The sequence below is a fragment of the Osmerus mordax genome, chromosome 6, assembly GCF_038355195.1.
Source record: "Osmerus mordax isolate fOsmMor3 chromosome 6, fOsmMor3.pri, whole genome shotgun sequence".
NCBI lineage: Eukaryota > Metazoa > Chordata > Actinopteri > Osmeriformes > Osmeridae > Osmerus > Osmerus mordax.
Genome location: NC_090055.1, coordinates 6255816 through 6282839, shown reverse-complemented (window position 1 = coordinate 6282839; position 27024 = coordinate 6255816). Strand labels below are relative to the sequence as shown.

The 27024-nt window shown below is 42.2% G+C and overlaps 2 protein-coding genes across 6 annotated transcripts; one reads left to right on the top strand and one right to left on the bottom strand.

The window, feature by feature from the left end:
• Positions 1–370: 370 nt before the first annotated feature.
• On the bottom strand, positions 371–18900 carry cep192 (centrosomal protein 192). Of its 2 annotated transcripts, XM_067237301.1 has the most exons (47): positions 18868–18900; positions 17445–17652; positions 17128–17229; positions 16645–16793; positions 16415–16458; positions 16148–16286; positions 15961–16052; positions 15641–15793; positions 15268–15418; positions 14754–14971; positions 14181–14553; positions 13850–13996; positions 13647–13711; positions 13254–13472; positions 13000–13141; positions 12823–12902; positions 11910–12726; positions 11446–11569; positions 11019–11142; positions 10086–10917; positions 9820–9968; positions 9566–9742; positions 9376–9429; positions 8963–9088; positions 8601–8741; positions 8429–8492; positions 8207–8346; positions 7797–7889; positions 7536–7651; positions 7054–7233; positions 6860–6950; positions 6086–6265; positions 5556–5816; positions 5250–5371; positions 5025–5134; positions 4742–4904; positions 4345–4544; positions 3947–4070; positions 3488–3593; positions 3216–3405; positions 2897–2973; positions 2624–2719; positions 2226–2345; positions 2015–2127; positions 1391–1517; positions 1127–1185; positions 371–900 (listed from the first exon to the last, which is right to left on the bottom strand). In XM_067237301.1, the coding sequence occupies exons 2-47, from the start codon at positions 17606–17608 to the stop codon at positions 768–770; spliced, it is 7647 nt and encodes a 2548-aa protein (XP_067093402.1). In that variant the 5' UTR covers positions 17609–17652; positions 18868–18900; the 3' UTR covers positions 371–767. The 2 variants fall into 2 exon arrangements, with proteins under 2 accessions (XP_067093402.1, XP_067093403.1); XM_067237302.1 differs by lacking the exon at positions 9376–9429.
• Positions 8842–26908, top strand: LOC136943833 (tyrosine-protein phosphatase non-receptor type 2-like). Of its 4 annotated transcripts, XM_067237304.1 has the most exons (13): positions 8842–9090; positions 9679–9724; positions 9842–9975; positions 17467–17613; positions 19273–19520; positions 20312–20402; positions 20533–20633; positions 20721–20819; positions 21211–21348; positions 21590–21799; positions 22642–22803; positions 23055–23260; positions 23794–26908. In XM_067237304.1, exons 5-13 carry the CDS (start codon positions 19458–19460, stop codon positions 23978–23980), a joined length of 1257 nt encoding a protein of 418 aa, XP_067093405.1. In that variant the 5' UTR covers positions 8842–9090; positions 9679–9724; positions 9842–9975; positions 17467–17613; positions 19273–19457; the 3' UTR covers positions 23981–26908. The 4 variants fall into 4 exon arrangements, with proteins under 4 accessions (XP_067093405.1, XP_067093404.1, XP_067093408.1 ...); XM_067237303.1 differs by lacking the exons at positions 9679–9724; positions 9842–9975; XM_067237306.1 differs by lacking the exons at positions 8842–9090; positions 9679–9724; positions 9842–9975 and adding an exon at positions 9979–10011.
• The last annotated feature ends 116 nt before the right edge of the window (positions 26909–27024 follow it).

Genomic DNA, 27024 nt, shown 5'->3' with positions numbered 1-27024 from the left:
TTCCATGAATTCTTTTAATCTAGTCAATAGTTATAAAATGTCATTTATTGTTGTACAGCACTCAGACCATCAGGTCCCTGTATTTTACCATACACATTTGAGTATGACTGAATTATTACACTTCAAGAACAGTTTGTAATTTATATTTAGGTATCGCATCCAGTATATATCTTTTTATCTGAGTTCAACAAATAATTAGTGATCTGTAGATTACAGTATTATTTTGTGTTTGTGTAGGAACTCAACCCCTGATACAAGGGCTGGGCCCTTCTTGGTGAGTGTTTTTGGTTCAAGTTAGGGTTCTTTTTCCTTTGAAGCACCTGTGGAAGTAATTCAAAATCTACCACAATGATTTCTCAGGAATACGATAGAATTGTTCATCATAATGATCTTTATTTCATCAACTTGCTATTTATAAAATGTACATAAATATATGCATATCTAACAATCAGTTTTGCCATTTCTAATACAAAGGCTAAAAGGTTAGTCTTTATTAAACAGTAAAAAAAACATTAGGCACAACCATTTTATAGAGAATCGACTGACCCTTGCAATCTCAATGGACTGAAAGTCAGACTCATGTTCAACGCTCATGAAATTAAGTTGACCTCTCATCATTGAAGATGCCTTCATATTTCAAAAGTAGATGGAGGGGTGATCTGAATTCAAATTAAATGTATTTTCTGGTGTGGTCTTGACTGGTCAGAGTAGCTCAGTGTGAGAACACTCACAGGCAAGAAGCCAGTGACTCAGAGCAACTGGGAAGCTCAGGGCAAGGCCTCACCAGTCAAGTGGATAGAGATGGTTCCACTTGTTTCTGATTGTATGAGCAGCAAGCTGAGATGTTTTCCTTCTGAGCTTGGTTTGAATTGAACTGGCAGGTTGATGTAGTGTTGAGATCTGCAAGGCAGAATAAATTAAGAAACCTTTTCAGCTTCTACATCCCACTGACGACACATTTGAACCTTGAACTGATCAAATTAAGCTTGTAAAACCGTATCATTTGTCTGGAGGATATGGTGGAGATAAAGATGCAAGGTAGATGTTAGATGGTAGAATTAAAGACTTTATATAAAACTTATATATTTTTCAAGAGGACATCATTTTGATGGCCAGACTAACTCACCGTAAGGAATATTTGGAATGCTTGATGTGGAATGGCTCCTTGGGGTTCACAAACCGCAACTGGAAGACAATTGGAGTGCTCAGCATAAACATGAATTGTAAAACACTTTGGGTGATATCCCACCACAGTTGATGAAACAGTTGAATGATTGTTAAGTGGCTGCGGTAGACAATAAGTAAATGATAGCCAATTGGCTGATTAAAAGAGACCCTTAATGTGGAGCGTGTAAATGCTCATTATTACCATCAATATATTATAACTCACCTCATGCGTGTCGAAGGAGTTATTGCGGAGGTTAACCTTTAGGGTACTGGACTCACCCACCCGGGTGGCTGGGAAGACGTACATGTCCTTAGGACTGTAAACTCCTCTCTGTGGGCTCTCTTCCTGGCTGTGAACACATTATACAAATTAGATATAATCCCGTAACTGCAGGCCATACACCAGAACCATGGTGGCCAGGAGTTCTCCTGTTCGTACCTGTTGAGAAAAATGAGTATGTTTTGTTTCTGTTTACTTCAAGCAAAGATTGTTGGGGCTGAATGTGAGGTACTGTGGATAGTATAACTTCTGGCATGGCCAATCTTCAGAGAGTTAAGAGTTCAGAGGTTATTTAGGGACCAGAACAGGTAGAGCTGTTCGATTTCCCTTACCAGAACGAAAAAGGTAGTGACCCACATAGTAACCCTCCTAAGCCAAGACATTGCTACCCATCGTTGTACTGCCCCCTGTTGGCTACTAGTAGCGATGACTAGTGGCAACGTTGATGTTGCTATGGTCCACGAAAACAGGGCCACTTTCATGGCACCATATTTATATTCCAGTCATCCTACTGAATGGAGTTCTTAGGATATCTAATGAGATGTGTCAGAGTGGGTCCTTCCTTACCAAGTATTGACTGTAGAGGCATCTGCTCGCTTCCTGGTCTTACCGATGGCTTCAGTTCTTACCAAAGAGCAGTCCCCTTCCTGAGGCCCCGTCACTGGACCTGCTTTCAACCCCTTAGAATCCCACAAACAGAAACATTCACAATCATTGAAGGTCACTTTTAAAGGAGTTGTTTCTCCAAATTATTTTGGGACAGGTACTCAATGCTCACCGTGCCACAGAACTGAAAGCGGTTCCTAGTCTTATGCTGGGGGTCTGTCACCGAGTGGGACTCTAGGTCCCAGAACTGGGCATAGTCCCCCCGGTCTCTGGGCATGAAGGTGACGGGCACCTGGGGGGGACACAGAAAACAACTTTTATTATTCCACTGAACCATCAGCATCACTACATCTACTTTTGCTTCTATAACAAATATTTCCACATTTACATACATAAATGTTTCAAGATATTGGAATTCATGTCAACATTAGTTTTGAAAACATACAGTAGTTCATCCAACAACAAAAAAGTGGAATCATGACAAAAAAAAAAAAAGTTACCAGCTGTGGTTAGAAAACATTTAGAAAAAAATGCTATACAAATAAAGTAAAATGACAAACACACACTCACCTGCATCTTCTCTCTTGGTCCAAGTATGCCAGACACCCTGGAGCATCTAAAGGCCGTGTAAGTTGCCCGATACACATCCCCACTGTTGTCCACCCCCTTAGAGCAGACAGAGGACCAGGAGCAAGAGCGGGTGGGTGTTTGGGTTTTAGAGAGGATCAGAAAAAAAAAAAGGGGTGAGGGTCTGATAAAGAGAGGTCAGAAAGCTGGTAGGTTGTCAGAATGAACAGAGGCAGCTACTGCCACACATTAACTTAACCTGCGATAAGGTCTTACCTTAACATACGGAGGGGCAAAGGATGAAATGTACCACCTGACCTCTTCTTCCCCATTTTCCACTTCCAGAAAGGACTCTGAGGATGAGATCATAAAAAATAAACATTTTTACTTTATTAAGGCAGGGAAGCCTAATTAAGGATACTGCCCTGCCACATCATTCACCACCAACTCACCCTACCCCCACCCCCATACAATAGCAGATCAGGTCTGAAGGGGACTGATGGGGTTAAGCCCCACCAGGGATGTAGGCCCAGACAATGTGTGCCAGACGATGCTCAAGGCCTGTGCTGCTGCCCAGCTGTGATCTTGATCTTACCTGAGGTTTCCCCGGAAGCTGTGGTGGAGAAGATGACTGTGCGATTGGTGATCTCCAACAGGTTGTCCTGGGGTCTAACCGGGTCAACCAGGGGGGTGGCAGCCTGGGGGGGCAAGGCTGAGAGACTTCTATCCACTGGGGCGATGGACACATCCAAAGCCAGATCCTGACGGATCTGTACTTTAATTAACTAGGAAGCAGAAGAGGGACTTATTAGTATCATAGCAATACATATCTGTTATACTCTTGAGCCAAGCAGCTCTGCATCATACCTTCTGTTGGTTGTCACAATGGACGTAGACTTGCCCACTCCATGGCAGCAAGGCAGACTTGGTTGATAGTGAGGGGTTGGGACTGATCATAATTTGCAGGTGGCACCTGGAGAAATAAAGCAATAAAGTTGTTTGACATACTTATCCTGACCAATTTAACAGGTATTTAAGAAGGTTATTTTATCATCTTTAATTCTTTTTCCAATGCTGAATCTGTATTGATTTATTTTGGTCCTCCACCAATACCATAATCATTCAATATTGCTTTAAATATAATTTGAATAAATGTATGACTATACAATATTTATATGAAAACGTTTCTGTTATGTAATATAAATGAGGATGAGTGTGGCGATGATGGTGAGGGTAAGGATGGGTCTGAATAAGGGCACAGGGCTGGATAGGAACAGACTGTGGTGAAGGTGAAGGATCAGGGACAGGGGAGGGACACCTTCCTACTTTGGGTCAATGACTCCATGCTGAGGTGTGACGGTCAGGCAGTGGGCCGGCCAGGACAGCTCAAAGCTTAGCTCTCTGGATGAATGGTTCTGGATCTGAATGTGCCCGGTGTTGGTTTGTCCATCTATACAGACACAAAACACACATTATAACAGGACCTGGTATACCAAATACAAAGCATTGCATTTACATTTTGGCTATATCCTCTCCCTTGAAAGACTCTGAATCATAACGGGACTATGACACAGTAAGACACTACATTATGCCTGATGAAAAAATAGCAACAACATCACAAATGTTTTTTTCTGAAGGTACTAGATAGATGCCGGTGGTCCCTCTAGCCATGGAGATGTTCTTTTTATCTGGGGTGGGTTATTTTAAATGTGAAATGAACTCACTAAGGATGGCAGTGGTGAGGGTCAGCTGCTCGGGCTGGATGCTCCAGGACTCCAAGGATTCTTTCACACTGGGTGAAAGGATTCTTTCACACTTCTCTTTCAGGAAGGGCTCCATGACCTTTAGAGCCTGCCCTTGAGGGCCCTTCACTGGCAGCACATCTAGAGACACATTGCTGATGTGGCGGTCCACTGAAAAACCACTGGAATAAAAATAAATAAAACATTAGATGTCCCCTAACAACAATATTAACAAAATGTCATCAACAGCAAAAGCTGAATGGATGGAAAGCACTTTATATTTCATGGCATTTTCATAATATACACTTATAGATGTGCACATGTACATGTGTTCAGTATATTTTGTCAGGATGGTTGTAGTCTTAAATGGGCCAAGTACCTGCCAGACTCGGTGCTCAGCTGCATGAAGGGCTGTTGCAGCTCATTGACGTCACTCTCCCCCGAGTCCGAGGTCTCCACACTACCCAGGAGCAACAGCACCACTTTGCTCATGTTCCTAAAGAAGATCTGGGCCTCATTGGGTCTCTGAGGAAGGTCGTAGGCTAAAGAAAGGCATCAGTCAAAGCAGTGAAGGTATTTGAAGTACCTTTACACAAGAGTGAAATGATCCCATTTACTGATCACTGTGAGAGGTTAACGACATATTCTGAACTGCTCCTTACCCTCCATGACCATCTCCTCCCCCAGGAACCTTTCATCAAAGTTGAGGTCCTTCAGCAGGCTGTTCTCTGATAGCATATTGCTCGCAGCTTTTGGCTTACTGAGCAGCAACCTGCAAGAAACCCACCAGGAAAAACCCAAATGTCTTTCTTGACCTCTCATAAGTTTAGCTTAACAAAGACTTGCTCTTAAATCTTTCATGCAGTGTGCTTGCTGCTGTGTCTTACTTCCTGAACTGGTGTCTGGACACCTCGTCTCCACAGAACAGACAGATGGTGGCCAGAAGAGCATTGTCAGATTGACACTGGGCCTGCTCCCTTGGAGTAGACTTCATCAGAACTGTGATCACCTAGAGATGCACACACACACAGAAACACATTTGATCTGTCCCTGCACTGCAACAGTAGATACAAAAGTCACCGACAGGCAGGCAAGTGCTGTACATGCAGGGCTGCCACCATCTGTCAAAAACCCAGTTAAACAACCGTTGGAATACAAAATGAGTTTGTATTAGGGATGGCCACGATTCCTACCTCCTGGGTCCTCTCCTTGAGGATGAACTGTGAAGGCGAGAGGCTGATAAGCGTGAGCTCTGCGGCAGTTCGTTTCTGCAGGTCGGAGTAGGCCACAGCTTTGATGAAGGCTGCCCTGGATCCCGTATTCCTCACACACACACACACCTTGCTGACATGGCCTGCAGCCACACCTGTTAACGTAGTCACATAGCCATCGGACGTCTTCCGCAAGTCCTCAAGGATGATGTTGCTGGTGCCACCGTACCCTGAAAGAGGAATCTGAGAATCGAGAATATTTTAAGTTCAAATGGAATTGGTTAGATATTACTACATAACATACAAATCCAGTATTTACAAAACTATTCTTAAATTTCCCTATTTGTCTGAATGTACGTTATAAGGCAAACATAAGTTGCTGTTAGACGTGTAGATAACTCACTACCCATGACTATTCCTTTGTTAAGCCTGGCTTTTCTGGCCTTTATCAGATCACAATATCTTCATCAATCAACAATTTCTGTCAATCAACAGATACAACCTTCACTCACAGTAAACTTGACCCCAGGCTGAGAGGGTCGGACCCCAGACTGTTTGATCTCCAGCTTGGCCAGCATGCAGGCCACTCTAGTGGGGGCAAAGAGGAGGTGCACTGCTGTGTCCTCTCTGGGCCTGATGGAGAGCTCTCTGTGTCGAGTCAGACGCTCCTCAGACCCAAACATGCTCTGAAGCTGGAGGAGTGGACAGGGAGGACCACAGAGAAGAAAAGAAAGACGTTATTGGGTGTTCTAACAAAAAAAAAGTGCTAATAAAATAAAGTGCTAATATAAGACAAGAGCTTAATCCGAGACTTGAAAGGGTAATTGAAAGTTGATGATTCCATTATATTACAAAATATTATTTAAATTGACACAGGTTAAAGGCTCTGAAAGATTATTGTGAAATAGTTGAAGAAAAGCCTCATATATCAACAACTGATGTTTAAAAGGTGAATGTAGACAGTAAAATACTTAGTTTTGAGTTCATCTAATCTAATCAGCTAGAACAGTCTAAGAGTGTTATAGATGTGGTTCATGAAAGTAGAAACAATGACATAAGCTAACTCCTGGTAATTTGTATACTGTAAAAGGACTGGGCACGAAAAAAGGAAGTGATTAATTGGTAGAAATTCCCCAAAATGCTGCTAACAATAAATTAAGTCTAGAGTAATTCTTGGAAAAAAAGACTGTTGTAAGAACATTATTTCGAACACCACTTATAATTATTTCCATGTTCCTAAATAACTGAATCACTAAACTGACATTCAATTGAAAATAAATTCTAACCTGGAAGCAGTCCTGATCCTGTCCTCTGATCAGCAAACGCAGTTGGTGTGTTGTGTGCAGAGAATTGTTTCGAAGGACCAGCTTCTGTTGTCTGGAACAAACAGGCATGTCAGAAATATGATTAGGACATTAAGACGCAAGTTAAAATCTCTGTAGTGTATTTAGATTAAATAATAATTAAAATTATTCATTACACAGCTCTGCCCAAAGTGACCCCTCCCCAGGCCATGAACTGCTTGTTGGAGAGAATAGGTGGCACAACACTGGGCTCCATGGACGATGAGTTAGTCTTCACGTCATTCTCCTGAATGACCTCTCCTTTCAAAATCACCTCATATTGAGGGCCTGATGGCTGCACTAGGATCGTCAAAACACTGGGGAGAAATATGTGAAGCATTAATAACAATCTTTTTATTTTATTTTCTCAATAAAACACTTTTAGAGAAGCATAAAAAAGTAGTTAAAAGGATAGCAAACAAATTATAGAATACTAAGTACACTTCTGTTGAAAGGTTTGGGGTCACTTCTCTCTAAAGAAGAAAATAATAATTTGTCCATTAAAACAATATCAAATTGATCTGAAATAAAGTGGAGACATGTTGCTGGAAATAGCAGATTATTAATGGAGTCTGTGTTCCAATGGCATGCCAAGTTTAAATGAAAAATTAATGACAACCTTTCCCTGTACTTCTTATAACCCTTTGCAGAGAATGAGATCACAATGCCTTGCTCCTCTCCTGTGCGTAAAGACAGCTCGTCAGGTTTGACTGAGAAGTCTTCATCATCGCTGCTCTAAAAAGGGAACACATGGGGTTAGGAAGGGGGAGATTCTATTAACAACACAGACACAGAATTATACAAAAGATATACACACTTGTTATATGGTTTTTAATGATACAGAATCTCAAATCACATTTAACAAAAATATAAACAATACCTTGAGCTTCAGCTGCACATCAATATTGCCGGCGTTCTTTAGTGGGAGAGTCTGCTGGCTCGATTTACCAAACAAAGCAGAGAGGTACACAGTCTGCAGAGGACAAACATATGAGAACAGCTACCACGTTGTAGTTCCACCAAGTTGGAGTCAGATGGCTGAGCGGTGAGGGAGTCGGGCTAGTAATCTGAAGGTTGCCAGTTCGATTCCCAGCCGTGCAAAATGACGTTGTGTCCTTGGCCAAGGCACTTCACCCTACTTGCTTCGGGGGAAATGTCCCTGTACTTACTGTAAGTCGCTCTGGATAAGAACGTCTGCTAAATGACTAAATGTAAATTGCTACTATATTCTCTGTTATTTATTTATTTGTTGTTCTTTCAAATGCATTTGAAGCACTGTGCAGCTCCTACCTGTAGGTCTTTGGGAGTATGTACCCTGGCTGTCCCTGACCTCGCACTGAGAGGGATGCTCGTGATTAAGTGACTTGCACCAGGACAATCCACCTCAATGTCCACACGAGCACTGTGTTCATCAGGTGGCCCCAGTACTCCTGAAATACAACACAATCCTAATGAAATGCTGGTGAATGAATGGTGTGGTGCAAATAAGTGTACCAAACTATGAAATAATACCTGTGCAAGAGGCATATTTTTGTGGCGCATGAAAGTGAACCCACACCATGAAGCACTCAGGATTCTGAAGAAAAAAAAAGTTACAGAATGCTTTAACCTTAATATCAATCACAAACAGAAGCAGGCCAAACCAGGGTGTGGGTGATACCAAGTGCATAAAACTGAGCCTTACCTCTCCATAGCTAGCGTGCATTACATGATTAATCAAATATGGAGCACTTGGAGTGGTGGCGTGATCTGCCAGAAGCATCTCCTCAGATTTCATGCCAACCGGACTCTTGGAGAGGGTGAAGCAGCGTCTGGCTGATGCATTCTGGGAAAATATGGCACACAAAAATAGAACAAGTAGACCTGAGTAACTTCCAAACTCGCACTAGTTCCTTACATTTACCCATGACTAATCTTTGATGTCATACTGTAGCTATCCAAGTTACGGAATTAGCTGTACTGCCACATCCTTAATGTTGCAAGTCAGAATCCAACAGCAGAGTTACAGTGAAGTGTCTACTATTCTAATTACTACGGTATACTCACTGCACTGATGACCAGGCGGAGGGGCAAGGTGGCGTGGGTTCTGTTGAAGAGTTTCAGAGGAAGAGCTTTGGCACTGCCACCTGCCAGATCTCCAAAGTCCAGACTACCAGATTTACCAACATCTATCTGTAAGTAGGAAGACATTTTTTATTTATTTATTTTTTACAATAAATGTTGTATTTGAAACAATGTATAGTACAAAGATAAGGTATCACATAAGAAAATTTAACACATAATGAGTAAGATAAAACTTTAAAGCTGAATTCTGTTACACCACAGCTACAGTTTAATACTTGATTAACATGACATTTGGTCCTTATAAAACCCTTAGCTCTCCATATGTATACACCCACCCCCTGGGTTACACAAATAAATTGCAAACAATTACTTTAAAAACAGAACCACCCACTCACCTCCAGAGCTGGGTTCTCAGCTATGGCCATGAGCACCACCTTTTTTGAAAATACCTGGAAGATTCAATGAAAATATTTCATTTCCCATTATTCTGCAATTTCTGTACTGCTACTGCCTGTTTCTTTGTTAACTGTTTAATACATGTATGTTTGATTGGATCGAAATCAAACAAATAAATGAAGTACCAACCTCAGCCCGTGAGGCAGGGTAAGCCTCAGAGGAGGCGGGCCAAGAAGCCACACTAAGAACAAGCTGATAGACCCCTGCCTGTGGAGGGATAAACAAAATCTTCTGCTCTTCAGTGCTCCTGGGCCCAATGATCGTCTTGTTCTTGACGATCAGCAACTGGTAAGGCAGGCTGTCAACCTGTGGTTAAGACATGGTTACTTATTTCACTCATTTAGTCACTTGTACCAAGTATTGTCAGAAAAACGAATCTTTACCATTTTTCCATCTATTGAGAAGCTGGTGAGGGAAATGGAGACTTGCTGCCATCGCTCTGAAGGGTTGAACAGGCTGAGGGAGGTTTGAGAGGCGATGCCCACACAGCAGGCCTGGGGGAAACGGAGCTCCTCTGGAACCACCACTTCATCTGGATGGTGCGAGAAAGGAAAGAGTTTGAGACACATTAAGGGGTAGAGTACAACTTCACCATCAACACCAATGTATTGTAGACATTCAAGTTAGACATCAAGTGTTCAGGTCTCACCTCTGAGTTCAGGAAGGCCTCCAGAGGTCCAGGGGCCCCCTCGGAGATGACTGTAGGGCTTCCCTAGAAGAATGCCTGGGTCCTGCTGGCTGTGGTGGGAGTGATGGATTGGGTAGCCGACATGCAGACCTCCATGTACAGCGTCCATAGACCCTTGGACATGGTGTCTCATTGAGGCTTCAACACCTTGAGGTCCAGCCGAAGACACTTTGTACAGGCTACTGCCTAACCCTAAGTGGTAAGAATCAGGTTGCAGGAATCCCTCTGACCCCAGATACTGCTGAGGTAGCTGGGAGCTGAACAGACCGCGTGAAGGACAGAAGCTGACCAGGGCTCCCTGAGGCTTGAAGCTGGGGATGGGAATGTGGTGATGGTCCTCTGAGGGGTAGGTGGGGGACAGACCGAAGCCTCCTCCAGGAAAGGCACTTGGCTGGGCCGGCATACCAGTCCACTGCTGGGAGGGTGGTCTCACCATGTTGAGCGGTTGCTGGATATTCAAATTACTGGAGTAGCCCGAGTCAACCTTTCTGAGCTGGCACACGCCTGGGTCAGTGGTGTGCTTGTGTGGCCCATATGCTGACCCCATGTCGTTGGTCCCAGTGTGAATGTTACACTCACTCTGACTACGCCCACAGCCCAGTGAAAAGCAACATCGCAGGTCAGGGCTTTTAGAGTGATTACGTTGTTGATCCGGGCTCTTGGAGTGGCACGGAGAGCCGTGGCTTTGGTGTAGCCCACAAGCGTTGGCAGGTACCATCTGGGCCTCCTGTTCCAATGGTGGAGTGGGACTGGCTCTGACTATAGTTGTGCTCAGTGACATTGTCCCATTTTTCTGCAAAAGGCAAGACGGTACTGGTTATTATTACACTTAAATTAGACAACGATTAGACAAGGCCTTCCTTCAGAGCAATTTTTTTCTCAGATGTGTTTTACCTTGTGCTTGTCCGGGGTGGGTAGACAGGTGCTGTCGTTGAGGGAGATGTAGGTGAGCCTGCTGATGCTAGAGCAGGTGGTCTGAGGGGACGTCTCACAGTGGAGTGTGTCAGCCACTTGACTACTGGAGGATAACGCAAGGGACAAAAAGAGAAGGAATCCCATTGTCAATGACAGCGGTAACAGAGGCACAAGGCTATTGAGAAATGAAATATTAACACCCCCCCCCCCCCCAACAACAAAAAAGTTTATAAGAAATGCCCAGATAGTATTAGAATTTATTTCAATTTAAATCCCAGCCTTGCAACAAAGCAAAGAACAGTTTCCCATTGTTTAACATGCATACATGAAAACATAGATGCATAGTTAAATACTGATGAGGAGACAGTGGTCTAACTTAAAGCTAAGAGTTAGGAGCAGTTAGTACCCATCAGCACTGGTTATGGATGTCTGGCTGGGGGATGAGTGTGTAAGAGGGGAGGTGGAGGGCCTAAAGGACCGGTTCTCCTCCATGCCTGCAGCGGCCGGGCCCACAAAACCGTGAAACACATCTGCAAAAGACATACAACAATCCATTGTTGACAGGGTACAGATTCAATATTAATTTGTAAGCAAGAAAAACATGCTTAGAGTAGCATATATATATCACCGGCCTAATTTATTGTACTGGTGTACTGTATATGCTGGATCGGGATCAATTCTGGGTATTTTCAGTGATTAAATCCTTTGACGGAATTTTTCAGGATGTTTTAGATTGGCCCTGATATTCTATTCTAACCATGTGTGCTTTGAGCAAGCTGAGGGCTTTTTTCCTATTAGTGGGAAGCTTCCTACAGCTGGGGAATTTGCAACTGATTGTACGACCATTTCAAAATTGACCATTCTCCATACCATGCCTGTCATTGCAGCTTGCAGACATCAGTTCATTTTCACTTCCAGCTGACTTGGTTGTCGAGGGCTGTCGTGAGTCAACAAAACTTGGACCGGGATTGGTTGATGCAGTCGGCATGCAGCTGGTAGGAAAGGAACGTCTCCTGGAGTCCCTGCTGTTACATGGAGTGTCTACGGTGTTCTGACTGGAACGATTAGACGTAGCATCATGACATGCATTACCGTTTGCTCCGACAAAGTCTTTAGCTTTACAACTGGTGGTGGACTGTCTGTCGCTTTGAGTAGAGATGCCATGTTTCGCATGCTGGATGGAAGCTTGGCAGTCCTGAAGGGAGATGTGGAGGCTGTCTGCCCCCAGGCTCAGCAGTTCAAAGTTAGGAGGGGATCCCGAGGTCTCGCTATCACTACTCCTGGACACGTCGGTCTTCTTCAAGTACTTTTCCATGTCAAAATTGTTGACTTCCCCAGCCAAGGTGGTCCTCTGAAGAACATCCACCAGGGAACTCTGGCCAGACTGGCCCCTCTGAACCTGGTTCTGTCTCTCCAAGGGAGAGAAAGGCACATCAGAACTAGAACCAGTTATCAGCCTGCTGCTGCTGCTCTGGCCTTTGATGCGTCTTCGTTTGGACAGCTCCATGATCATGGCAGCCAGCTGGTTTGGATCGGTGCTAATGGAGGCGTCATTGATGGCGGAAGCGATAGAGCTGATACTCAGCATCTGGTGACTTGTGTTGCCAGGTGAATTGCAGGTCTGGTTGGCTGACCCCAACCCCGCAACACCTGACCGATCAGGGTGGTGAGTCGACAAAGTTTGATCCTACAGAAAGAACAGGCAGAGAAATGATTAGATTGCGACATAAAAATTCTTATATGTATAACAAAGCAATGGTTGGACTGTGACACGAGAACAAACTTTTTGAGAAGGTTCTGGATCAGCTGTCTCCTTTAGAGACATGTGGTGTGAGGGATTCTCTAAAGTCTTTTCCAAGTCCTCTGCAAGTATAAACATCACAATATTAGAGACTGGGGTAAATGTGATATTGGTTAAGGTGATATTATGTAGCAGTCTTGTTGTAGTGCCAATGTTTACCAGCAATCATGGTGTGGTCTGCATCAGTAAGTTGCACTGTTTCACTCTGAACAGAGACGTTTCTTGAGGCAAAGTCAGAAGGGCGGATCAGAGCAAACGGCTCTCTCTTTTCTGGGGAGGTAATCATGTAACCAAAGGAAGGCTGGAAAAAGAATAAGATAGCATGTAACTGAATTTGTCTGAAATAAAGAACTCCTACAGATCTACAGTCTGCAGAAATCACCAATCCATCGACAACAAAAGTTCCCACTGACCCTTCTGACTCCATCTTCCTCATTGACCCCAAGGCAACCCAGAGCCTCTGACCGCTGCTGAAAGAACTCCCCCAGGGTCAGTCGCAGGTAACTTTGGTTTCCCGTCTCAAACTCTGAGGAAACCTGGGAGGCCCTCATCAGGATGTGTCCACTTGCCGGCAGCTTCCAGGAGCTGTCTGACTGGCTTGGGCTGCAGTTGGCCACCTCAATCTGCTCCTCCTAGGGGAGAAATTGTAGCTGAAGATTGATTCTTATTGACATCAATTCAATAAAACTTTGGAGCCATTTTCAGATAGCTTGCCGATACTGACCCCATGTATAAAAATAGTAGTCAAGTAATGGCCAAGACAAGAGACAGAAAGAGAGAGAGGTGATGTCCAACTGCTGACCTACCTGCATAAATTGGTGCTCCTTCTCAAACTCCTCCTGGTCTTTGATGATCTTGTCAATGGCATTACCTGAAAACGATTGGATCAGTGTTCACATTTGTTATAACATTCCGGTTTCATTGGAATTTTATGGCAATGTGGTTGACAATTTTCTTAGAATATTCTGTTTAAAACACATTTCTTAAAATAGTAAACCTTTATTCTTACTTGCAGGAAGAAAGTCCTCAGCCTTAAATTGCTCTGTGTTTTTTTCAGGCATGTTTGCATCAAATTCTTTATCAAAGGAGGAGTAGTATGCCAGATCAGTTACCCAATTCCCCTCTTCATTCTGGTACACTACATTTTCATCGGCACCTGGTAAACACATAAATTAGATTCAACTGACCATCCACAGATCTGGTCATCTATAGTATAAGCTTCCACATTTTTGTATAGTACGCCTATCCAATCTGTAGATTATTTGGATAGCTGTACTAGGTCTGTGAAAAAAGTGAACAATGTCTAAATCCGTGTTTCATCCCAATTACAACTCTCTCACCTTGTTGGAGCTCCGTTGCTATGGTGTCAGGGCAGAGGTTCCAGCCATCGTCTGAGTGCTCCTGATGGAAGCTTTGAGAGAAGTACTTGGGCTCCAAGGAAGTGGAGAGAGCTTTCTCTTCTTCAGTCTGGCTGTCCGAGGGCTCTGGTACAGAGTCCCCCAAAGGTCCCCCTCTCATCCCTAGGGGAGGCTTGGCACCGTCCCCTTCATCCACCCCCTCAACGTCATCGTCACTATTATCGTCCTGGTCGCCACAGTCAGAGGGCAGTACCTGGGACCAGTCACAGCTGCCCTGGTGGTGGGCTGTGGCTGAGAAGTCCCAGAGTCTGGAGGTGGCTTCTACCGTTCCCACTGGACCCACACGGTCCCCAATCTAAAGTACACGGAAAGTATGGAAAGTTACAATTATACGAAGAAAAAAAAAGTGATCCTAGTTGTTGTCATCTATGACTGTGTACTATAAGTTCAATATTTATTTACAAAATGGATGTCAGAATAGAGAAAGTCGTTCATTATCATCACAGTGATTCATCATACATGGTGATAGAGGCTGTTATTGGAGTGCTGAGCTACCTCACTGTGTCTTGGTAAGCCATCGTATTCCAGTCCTGGAAGGGAGTGCAGATCATCACTTTCCTCTCCAACTCCACCACTACCCACAATGCCAAGCCCTCGCAGGATGTCATAGGTTGTCTGAACGCCGGTGTGGGTAGGAAGGGAGGTGGCTGTCAGCCTTTCATTGTTCACACTTTCCTCACTCCCACTGCTTCCATCACCCCCTCCTCCATCACCTGTGATCCAACAATATGGACGTTATAAGAATATATAAAAATTGGACAGATTTGAAAGTTATCATAATCTGTTAGAAAATGAAAAATGTATTATAAATATATGGCAGTTAGACCACACAGTGCATTACAAATTATATTTTAGGGGTTTCATATCTTGAAAACAATGATTCAACACAATTAAGCTCTATTGGCCTTAAGAAAACAAGGCAAATACTTATAGCAGAAACAGTGTATTTGCAAGACCAATTGTCAGTCCATCCACTAGTGTGGAACTGTACCAAAGGCATGGTATTTACCTGGAACAGACGAGTTGATGACCTGACCTTCCGCTGAGTGCCGGTGTTCGATTCCAGACGAACGGTGAGCATTCCAACCGGAGAGGCACTCATCATCAGAACTGCCTCCCTCAAGCCCCGGTCTGAAGTTGGGACGATTGCTCTCTCCAATCTATTTGCAGATACAAAACTCAGTCAAATAAAAAGTGGAGAAATTCAGTTTGAACAGTAATTTACATAACCTCAAAATACATGGTCTAAAAAGTAGTAGTAGAAAAGTAGTCAAATTAAACATTTCAATTTAAGCCACTTTTAGCTCATGCATAGGTACCCTCTATTATCCAAAGCTAAACCTTTGATGCACAAGACTGGGTAGCAGTCATGGGACGCTCACCAGATGTCGGAAGGTGCTGGGCAACAGATGGGACCTGGTGAAGCTCCGCCTCTTGGCTGCCTCCAGCTCGTCCTCAGTGTCCTCCTCATCACTGGCAGGACAGGAGTCCATCCCTGTGGCAGCCAGTCGCACATCCGGCATCTGGGAGTCCTCCTGTCATCACAAAATCAGACTTAATGTTCCTGAAAGAGGCAATGAACCGTTTGTGGGGGACCAACAACAGGCAAACTGGGTGCTGAAAGACTTTTTCCTTTGTTATAATTTAGGAAAATACAAAACAATGTGCTGAACCCTGGTTAGAGGGGCAGACGTTGTCTTACAGCAGGAATCTCCTGACCCTCCACCTGACCTCGCTGCATGGCCGGAGGAACCAGCTTGTAATCATTCATGTGGATCATATCAATCTCATCATCTGAGGATTGAAAAACAAAATGTTATAATTGCCCTCCACTTAGTTCAATTTAGTGTACTGAGAGGGAGGCTAAAAGGGGGGGATGGGGAACAAACCAGTGATATCCATGACCATGCTGTCCAAAGACATGAGCTTTTCATTGGCTAAGAAACTGGAGTCATTGCCACTGCAGCAGTCGTCTCCTTCCGTACTGGCGGGATTCTCTTTCTCCACTGTTGCAAAGAAGGTTAGGTCCTGGGGAGACACAGGGCAAGCAGAAGTCTGGACAATAGGTCACAAAAGGCTTTCACATTTCTCAGCACAGGAATAGATAGTATTATAAAAAGGTTTTTTATTTTATTTTTGAAGGAGAAACATTTTACCTTTTCCTTCAAAAAATCCTTGTTTCCCATGTGTAAGAACTTATCTAAGAGAAATGAAGAACAAGAAAAACGATTACCTCCTTCGTAGGTCACCAAAACTACATTGGCTTGAGTCGAATGAGCAGTTTTGTATATGTCAAGCCAGGTCAAGACAAGACAGTGTGGCCCATCACCTGTCCAGCCAAATACACGTCAGCTCAGACAGTATTTGTACGTATGGTAGTTCTTACCAGTTCTGGGCTCTGTGGATTGTCCAGGGAGGCATGAAGCCTGGGAGAGAGAACCCAGTGTGAAGACATTTGATCTGGATTCATCCAGCTCCACCTTCAATAGCATGTCTGAGAAACGGTGGGCTGCAATGAAGTCATCAGCATTTTCCCTGGTTGGAACAAACAGATGTAAATTCAATGGTTTCTTGCGCCGCAATATCACAGCTGAAATTTTTATATTTAGCATTTACTTTAGAAATACTTTAGGCAACCCAGGCTCTGTAGCCATTCATCCCTCATCCGGCTAGAATCCAAACAAATACTATGGACGAACAAGAGTGCCGTTTGCTCCATGGTTTATTTTTATTACAACAAGAATTTTAATTTAGCCTGGAAATAATTTGACCCCCTCCCATGTATTGTTTTCATGAAAAAGTGCATATACTTACATGTAACCTTGTTAAGTGATGGAATCAAGTGATTAAATAATTGGCTAATACTCACGTGTTATCCATGAAACTAAGGGCAAATTTGCCTTTATCTTCATAAGAGGACTCCTGCAAAAGCTGGCCATTCCCCAAATAAGATGCCTCAATGGCATCTACCCTGTGAAAGTAGTCACAAGGTGTTTCAGACAACAAAGCCCCAAAAAGTATAGATGTACTCTCTTACAAGAGGCGAGTTGTACACTGTGTGTATTTGTTGTTGTGTACTTAACAGCTGTGTTGTAATCTGTACAAATTGTGATTTGTGTAGATAATTATTTGAGGTGTACAGAAAAAAAACCTGTGGTAAGTAATCTGGGCTGAGTGTGACCCCACCTGTTGTGTATGTCCACTCCAGGTCTAACTTTAGCCAATGTCGATGCAGCCACTGGCAGCCCAGGAGTTGAACCCAATGTGACATTAGCACAGCTGCTGCCCTGGGACTCTGACAGGAAACTTGGGATCGGCTCATCTTCCAGGTTGCAGAGTCTCTCCATCATAGAAAGTGGGTCTGGTGGCTCAATCTTTGTTGCACACCGTTAAACTATGGAAATAGAAAAGTCATGTTGTGCACACAGAAGTGAAACACAAATGCAGATACATGTTTGCAAGGGTTTAATGTTGCCTTCTTGTTGCAGTGTTCATCATAATCATCTGGATTTTTACAAAAGCATGGCCCTTGAACCCATATGTGGTGTAAGCATTGTATGATTGTCATAAAAACGGATATATATCGTCATTATTTTTCTAATGCAACGCAATTTAAAAAGCACACAGGTAATAGGCAAGTGGTCGTAATGTTATGGCCAATCGTTTTACATGCGATACTGTTGCAGTCTTGCAATACTGCGCCATCTGTAGGATTGTATTAGCATTAACGCCAACAGTGCTTATCTTTGAATGAGAAATCAGTCATGATTGGACAACAAACCCATTGACGTTGAAAGCCCGCTCACTTAACTCAAGTCTGAATGTAGCAATATTTTAAGCAGTTCACTTATTTCATGTGCTTTATTTTTTGCAGTTAGTGCACCTTTTAACCGTCTACTGTAGAATTGTAAATGATGACAACTCAGTAGGTACTTTGTCCATCACTTGACTTGTATTGCCTAGTCTTTCTAGAGGCCTTCACCAACTTCCCATACTACTTTAACTCTGGTCCGCAAAACAAGTCTTAATTTAGCTGCTTCCGAATATCAAAAGAATGTCCAATAATAGGCTAATAATAGTCTTTACTGCTCAATGTAAAGCCATACGCTCCTTAATGTAATTTCAATACGACCTGGGAGGAGAATGGAAGCTAGTTTGCTTTTTCCGTTGGAGGAAAATACGAACAAAATCAGCAGTTTTCTTAGTCATGGAACAACCTGTTCAGCTGCTTCCAAAGTTAGTGGAAGTACTATAGCTATCTTATAGAAATGCTCAAAAACCAGCGCGAAACGAAAAATCCAAGGTTTGCTTTGAGCTAATCATAAAATTTTATCGTGATGCCGAAACAGTTAGCTAGTCAATGGCTAACCTAGTTTAGCGAACTAGGTGCACTCATAACGTTAGGCCAGGAGGCCATTCAATACGGCTGTGGTTAACAAGTCGAAGTTACATAGCATACCTTGTTTGTCAAATTAGTGTCCATCTCTTTTCAAAATGACAAAATGAAGACTATTACATTAGACGTTGATATCAAATTAAGATTCTCCAAACTTTCAAGTACCATCACATTCAATCCAGAAACAACACTGTGGCGACACAATTCACTCACCTTACGCCTTCAAGTAATTGCTTTCCATCAAAACGCGTAGCTTTACAAAAAGTAAACTTAAAAATATATAATAGCATACCTTCCGCTGTCAACAATCAAACGAAGACACTACTTTTGAACGTAACAACATGAGAAACTCAGTCTTCTTCTTCATCTTGTTCTGTTGAGTTTGTTTGCAGTTTTCATCCTCATCGTTGTATTACCGCCATCCTCTGGCCAGTTATTTTACCTAAATTTTCTTCTCACAGAACTCCCTTCTCACATCTTGTTCTCCTTTTCATAATTGCAGTCTGTCTTTAATGTTATCATAGTCCATGATTTTTATTTAAATAATAACTAAACTCGCAGAAGCCTGATATACGACCCATTCATTTGAATCAGGTGTGTGTGTTTTTGTTGTTGCAGGGAAACATCTTAGGCAGGGCGTCTCTGAACAGTAGGTGGCGATGGTGCAACTCATACGTTGGTTAGCATCTACCTTTAACTTCAATAGAAGAAGAAGAAAGCTATTCCATTGGAGTACACACAGAAGTTCGTATCGAGAGAGACAGAAGATAACCGACTTCAGGGATTAGATTACAACATCAAAAATGAATTTGGAGCAAGAATTTGAAGACCTAGATACGTCTGGGACATGGAAAAATCTTTACAATGTGAGTTAGGCTTTCCTATGTTTACACGAGGGCTTGGAACTTCAAAGTGGTCTGGTGTTAGCCGCTTCGCTAGCTCTACTGTATGTCTACTGTACATTACTAGTGCTAACTCTACCAGCGGTACTGTAGCAAGCAATTAAAACATGTTGAAGTGTCAGTGTCAACTGAATTGCACCATGTGTTTTATCAAGACATATGTATTTAGTCCTGTCTAGCCTCATTTGCCCTGTCACGTTCAGAAAACATACGTTTGGTCAGCATGGTGTTTTCGCTACCTAAAATTTCTAGTTACCTATGTAGGTAGTGTAGCTTTTCAAGGTGCTAACACGAGATCAGTGGTCTTCAACCCTGGCCCTCAGTCCTCACTGTCCTGTATGTTTAGACTGTCCTGCTCCAACTCACATGATTGAAATTAATGGATCGTTATCAAGCTCTGCAGAAATGTATCTATATTCCCATGAAACCGAAAGATTATCATATAGCTAGGGCATTGGGGTTGCTATCGCTGTGCTGACTGTGCACGTCCACCCGATCAGTGCATACCTTGAGGAATGAAAGTGTCATATTGTCAAAAAGGTTTGTTTGGGATTTCACTTTGAAGATGCTCTTTAATAAGCTTTAGGTCACTCACAGTCCCAGTTTAAAGCATCAAGATCTCTCATCTAACACTTGTTGTTCTCTCCCTCTACTGTTCTCTGTGTGTCCAGTACCCTGTAGTCACAATATTTGGCTGTCACACCCCTCAGGTTAACCTCAAAGCTAACCATCTTCCACTTCTTGTATGTTTTCAGGAAATTAGAACCCAGTCGAGTGACTATGAATACAAAGTAGCAAAATCTCCAGAAAACCGGAATCTAAACCGATACAGGGATGTTAGCCCTTGTAAGTTGCTGTGTCTCTCCTTTGTGCTTCATTTTCATCCAAATACAATAGACATTTTAATTATGTATTACACTGATGATTAATAGGTCTACATGTGTGACTAAATGTTTGTTTTGTTTTCTGTTTTTAGTTGATCACAGTCGTGTGAAACTTAAAAACTCTGAAAATGACTACATAAATGCCAGCTTGGTCATTATGAAGGAAGCCCAAAGAACCTATATTCTATCACAGGTGATAGGATATTTCTTAATCTGTTGTGTTATATGCTCAAGATTTGTACATATAGCTTAATGTTAATGTGTGTTTTTGCTTCCCAAGGGCCCTTTGACCCACACCTGTGGCCACTTTTGGCTAATGATCTGGGAGCAGGGTACCAAAGCTGTTATAATGCTCAACAGAGTCATTGAGAAAGGATCTGTGAGTATGAAAACAAAATCAACAAAATGAAATCTTGACTGCATTATCCAACTTTGTTTACTTTTTGTATTGCATTTAACAACATCTGAACCTCTATAGCTGAGAGCAAGTAGCTTTCATGCAAAAGCAAAACACTTAACAAGAAATGTACATAGGCTTGCAGCCAATATGATACACAGTTGCATACATAATACACATAATACATAATGTTTCTTTGTTTCTGTACTCATTTATTCAGGTTTCTCTTTTAATTTGTCAACAGTATGTATGTTACAAAGACAATCATGGTCATTTTTACTGGATGCTCACCAAAAGTTGCTTTAAGACATACTGATTCTTTAACTCTTAGTTAGTACAAGCTGTGAAGTCTGATTATTTTCTGTATTTATAGGAAAAATGCGCCCAGTACTGGCCAACAGGTGAGGAACAGCAGAAGTCCCTGCCAGACACAGGTTTTGTGGTGTCATTACTCTCAGAAGAAGACAAATCTTACTACACAATACGAGTGCTAGAACTGCAGAATACAAAGGTCAGCAAAATACGTTTGACCTGGCCTTGAAACCTTTTTGATGACGATAAAACGATAATGTTAATCAGTCATGGTCAATATACCATTTCTGTATAAAAGAGAAAATTGTAAAATAGAAGAAAATGTCTAATTATTTTGTCTTTGTGTACAAATACTGGTTTGATTCACAGTGCATTTCATACACACCATTTTAATGGTGCATTTGCGTAAATGTAAATCAGTCCTCCTCCTTGTGATTCAGACAGGAGGTACCAGAGAGATATACCACTTCCATTACACCTCATGGCCGGACTTTGGCGTTCCAGAATCCCCTGCTTCCTTTCTCAACTTCCTGTTTAAGGTTCGAGAGTCTGGATCCTTGGGATCAGAACATGGCCCTCCGGTGGTGCACTGTAGTGCTGGGATTGGACGCTCGGGAACCTTCTCATTGGTTGACACCTGTCTGGTTTTGGTAAGGTCAAAGAGTTTGTTCAGTAGGCAAAGGTCTTGTGGTTTGTTAAAGTGTCTGCTCTGTATATAATTTTTCACTGAGGGCTGATTTAAAGAGTTCCATGTTTTGTTGAATAGAGAAGAGAAATTTCATTTGAAAATCTAATTCAAAATCATTTGACTTGACCTCTCTCATCATTAAAAGTGATGGAATTAGTGTATATTCTTTATTTACGCAATTACAGATATCATTGCTTGTGCAATCCATTTTTCAAGTGCTCAAGAAAACCCACTCTCACAAGACTTTTCCCATCAATCAAAAGATTGATGGGAAGGTCACAAAAATATGTGAAAACCTTTTTCGGTGTACTGGTGCATCTGAACTCTGACTGCTGCTGCTGGGGTCTGCCACCACAGAGGGTCTTGGCCGTGTGCCAGAGTGGCTGACTATTGTCCATGGTCAGTGTCTGTAGCTCCAATCTCAGCATGTGTGATGCTGCTGATACACCTGCTGTGATGCGGCGGGTTGCCTGATGCTCTGACAATGTGATTCTTAATTGGTGGTGTCATACGCCTTCCTCAAAACCCTGCATAAGTTGGTCAATCCAAACTGAATTATCGAGCAAAAAGACTTGAAAAAGATCACTTGGGTATACACGTTCTATAGTTACTGGAGGTTGTATGCATCGCTGATATTTACTCATCCATATATGACCTATACAAGTGAGTAAAATACTCAAATATTTTAAAAGGAGTTAGGTGTAATTTTTTTTACAGCGGATAGGTATGTCAATAAAAATGTACAGGTATAAGTTGTGGGACTTCGTTCTGATGGCTAATGTCTTCTGTCCTGTCTGAATGCAGATGGACAAGAGGAAGGATCCGTCCTCTGTGGACATTCAGAGGGTTCTGCTGGACATGAGGGAGCATCGTATGGGCCTGATCCAAACGTCAGACCAGCTGCGCTTCTCCTACATGGCTATTATAGAGGGTGCCAGGGGCATCATGGGAGACAGCTCTGTGCAGGTAATTGGATTTGAAACTATATGAATCCCTTGGTTGCTGGAGAGTGCCCCTTGGGTAATTGGCGCACTCCTTTTTCTGTAGTACCATGATGGGTTGTTGAATTTACACTGTGTCTAACCAAAGCCGAGCATTTTATTCACCCTAATTTATGTAAGTTAATTAAAACTAATGACATGCTCCATTATCCCATGTAGCTTACTCTATTTTAGGAGTTACTCATCACTGATGTTTTCATGTCTACTTTTGCACAGAAGCTGTCCCCAGAAGACAGAGGGACAGTATGTGAGTCTCACCCTGCCTTGACGCCCCTGAGACAGCCCTTAAAGCCAGATGACGAGCCCTTGCCCTGCCTAGCGACTAATGCCACCTTGGGGCCAGCAGCAAGGGATGACAAAGTGGCAGGAACACATACAGATGGTCACAGCCGGTATCAAGACCCTGCAGAGGGGGCAAATATGTGAGTACTACAAATGTTGCAAGTAAAAGGTGTCTAGACCAACCGATGTCCACTCCCACAATATTTGATGTTGGACAACATGCTGTGTCTGCTCACAGGCCGTTTTGACCCAGGCGGCATTCCACTCTGTCTTATCTTCATAAATCTGGGTGGAAGGCCACTTCCCATACAGGGGGATATCCACCTACAGGGTTTCTTACAAATATATTACATACACTACCATTCAAAAGCTTTGGGTACTTAGAAATGTCCTTGTTTTTGAAAGGCAAATCATTTTTGGGAGCCAATAAATAACACAAAATTGCTCAGAAATACAGTGTAGACTTACTTACTTTCATTACTTAAATTCTGTGCTCACCACAATGTACTCATTTAGTACATAGATGGTAGCATATTTCAGATGCTGAAATAGTAAAACTTTTGCAATTGGTTGTTGGAACAAAAGACAATGCATTGTTAGACACTTTAATCACGCTTAAATCACGTGATTTTAAACTACAATTGTCTGATAACAACTTTATTGTTTGTCTCAGGCCCAGAAAGAGACGAGAGGAGCGGATCACCAACATGGCACAGAAAGTACAGAGAATGAAGATTAAGTTGAGTGACACAGAGAGGCAGAGAGAGCAATGGCTCTACTGGAGACCCATTCTCTTGAACATAGGCGCTGGGGCAGCCCTGGCTTTGGGTGTGCTGGTCTGCTGGATCTTCTCACGGTGAAAAGTCTTCATGCATCTTCACTGACCTTTTGCACCAGTACATGGGATATATGGGATTCAGAATTTGTGTGTATAAAGGGGTATTTATTTCTACTAATCAAAGGACAGAGCACATGTTAAAATCTTTATGATAACATGTCAGGAGCTTAATTCCAGAAACATTTTTGTCATCAGTGATGATGAATGTAATGTATTAACTTCCTTTAGATGTTCTGATTCACCTAACAATGTTCTAATGTTTATTTTTGCATTATTTATGTTTTGTATACATCAAGATATTTTTTTGTGTATTTAAAAGTCACATTTGGATTGTGAGCATTCCCTTTAAATTAAACTAATGTTAGGCGGAAAAACTCTACTCGTGCATGCAAAGTGGAAGTTTCCCAGAACAGAATGGTCCCTATCCTTAATTGAATCAACACCAGGACATTGTCAAGCGCAAGAGCATCATTTTGTGAACCATTTTTAGTTTGATGCCCTATTGATGGTTTCTTACAGTCAGTCAAAGGAATCTGGTCTTTGATTTAATATTGACTTAAGATATGTGATTTGTTGTCTTACTTGATAAACCACACACTTGTCTATTGTTGGTGTGTAACTTGTTAGCGACTTCTACATTCAGGTTTACCCATAGTTGGATATGGAGTTTTTTTCATAATCTGCGATGGATATGATTGCACATGTTTCTGAAGTAGTTTATATTTAGTTCATACATGAGTCAGAATGTATTTTAGTACATTTGTTTTTAAGTTAAGGCTGTACAATTGCTGTGTGGATAACCTACATTTTATCTGTCACTCTGCAGGTTATATTTACATTTTGATTCACCATAGGTTTTCCCAGAGCATCTTAGACTTTTACACTGGCACCTTTTGAAGATTTATATGGAAAGCATCTATGTTAACATTGTTCAGACTTTTAATTGTCAAAATAACACTTAACTGTTATGTCATACTATCTTCATATGATTGAATTATTTACTTTTTATCAGCCACTATTGGACATGTTGCATGTCACACTAGCAACTAAAATGCTTAAAGAATTACTTCCTATTGTACATCCATTGCATGCTAAATACTCAGGTTTCAATCCCTACCCCTAACATGACTGAAATCCATCTTATTTAAGGGAGAGTAAATGAAGGGGGGGGCTGGGGCTCAGGGGGTAGAGAGGGTTGTCTGTTAATCGCAAGGTTGGCGGTTCGATCCCCGACTCCTCCCAGGACATGTGCCGAAGTATCCTTGAGCAAGACTCTGAACCCCAAGTTGCTCCCGATGGGCAGGCCGGCGCCTTGCATGGTAGCTCGCTGCCGTCGGTATGTGTGATTGAGAGTATGAATGGGTGAATGAGAGGCAAACATTGTAAAGCGCTTTGAGTGCCGCTAAGGTAGAAAAGCGCTATATAAATGCAGTCCATTTACCATTTAAGGGAGTGTCTGGCAGATGTACTTCTGGGACAATCTGTTTCATATTACATCAAATGCATCATAGATTTGATTTTGTTTCAGTTCTGATTTCCTTTATTCTATAAGGGAAATGTACAGTGGCCTTGAACTTCTGTAGCTTTAACTCTTACCTCCTCAGTTGAATCAGGTTTACTTATTACTAGTTTTTGTTCAAATATATTCAGATATGTCTGTGTTAGGGTAAATATTTTAATTTCGTGATTTTAGACATTGGCAATAGCAGAAGAAGGCACAACATTTAACTCGGTGTCAAAAAGTATTGTAGGCCTAACGTGTACCTGGACTATAAAATCTGAAAGGCCGGCTGTCTTCCAGGACAGCTTGTCCTTTAGTGCCATAACCAGAACAAAGCCAAATTCAAATCAATAATACATTCTCATCAGGATCAAGATGCATTTTTAAAACCTACATCATTACGTTACATCATTAGTTTTTCTCATAACTGATACAAGCAGAATGGATTAAGTATTTCCTTCCATTTGATCAAAATTCTAATTATTTCAAAGGTCTACAGTGTGGTTTTAGATTGGATTAACTTTGAACCAAGTTTAATGCCATTGATGTAAGGTAACAAGATACGTTCCCATCGACACTGCCATCTTACCAGAAACCCCCTTGGTATCCATTTAGTGCAGTAGTAAGAGTGACTTGAGTGTGGCCTAGTGCAGTGCTGCTTTGAAGAGTTAGCAGTGCAAGCCACAGCCACCGCTGATGATAGATGCCAACCCTCTCATGAAGTAAACACACTGTTACAGTGCTGGTTAAATATGTTGACAATAAACTGGAACACAATATGCAACACATTTTATTAGCTGTTCATTTTGCATTGTCTTTTAAAGCATTTAAAAAAATAAAGCAAGTAACTATTTCTTTATATAAAATGATATTTTTGATCAAATTCAACTCCAGCTAAATCATGTGACATTTTTAGGTGTGTGTACATACATCATGTAAGTCATGTGTCTGTTTTAATGACCTGATTTGTCCATATGACCACACCTAGTGCCAGATGACAGCTCTGAAAGAAAGTGTGCACTTCAGCATGTTGCATTGACCGCCCCAGTAGTGCAAGCCTCTGCACATCCACAGTTCCAGAATGTCTAATACAACAACAGAAAAAGGGACTGTAGTAACCCCCCCCACACACACACACACAACACTCAAACTGTCCCCCCAAACACTCCCCCCTGACTCAATGTGAACAGGTCATGTGCCTGGGTGCCCACCAGCTCAAGTGTATTTGTTCTGTTCTGTTTTAAAAGATTTTGCCACCATCAACAGAAAAGCAGAGGGGATAACTTTTTGGAATTCAGCCTAGGGTGTCCTCTTTGACATTTTGCTCAGCCGGGCTTGCACTCTCTCTCTCTCTTTCACTCTTTCCTCGTGGAAAGTTGATACTTAAGAGGGTTTATTTATCCTGAAGAATCTAGGTAAGAAATATCCTGGCATTTGTCTCAGGGCTGTTGTGAGATGAAACTGTTTTGTAAATTGATAAACAGATTGTTTGGATAAACAGCTCAATTGGTGTATTTTTATGTACTTACACTTTACAACAACTATACACATATTTTTACAGTTGA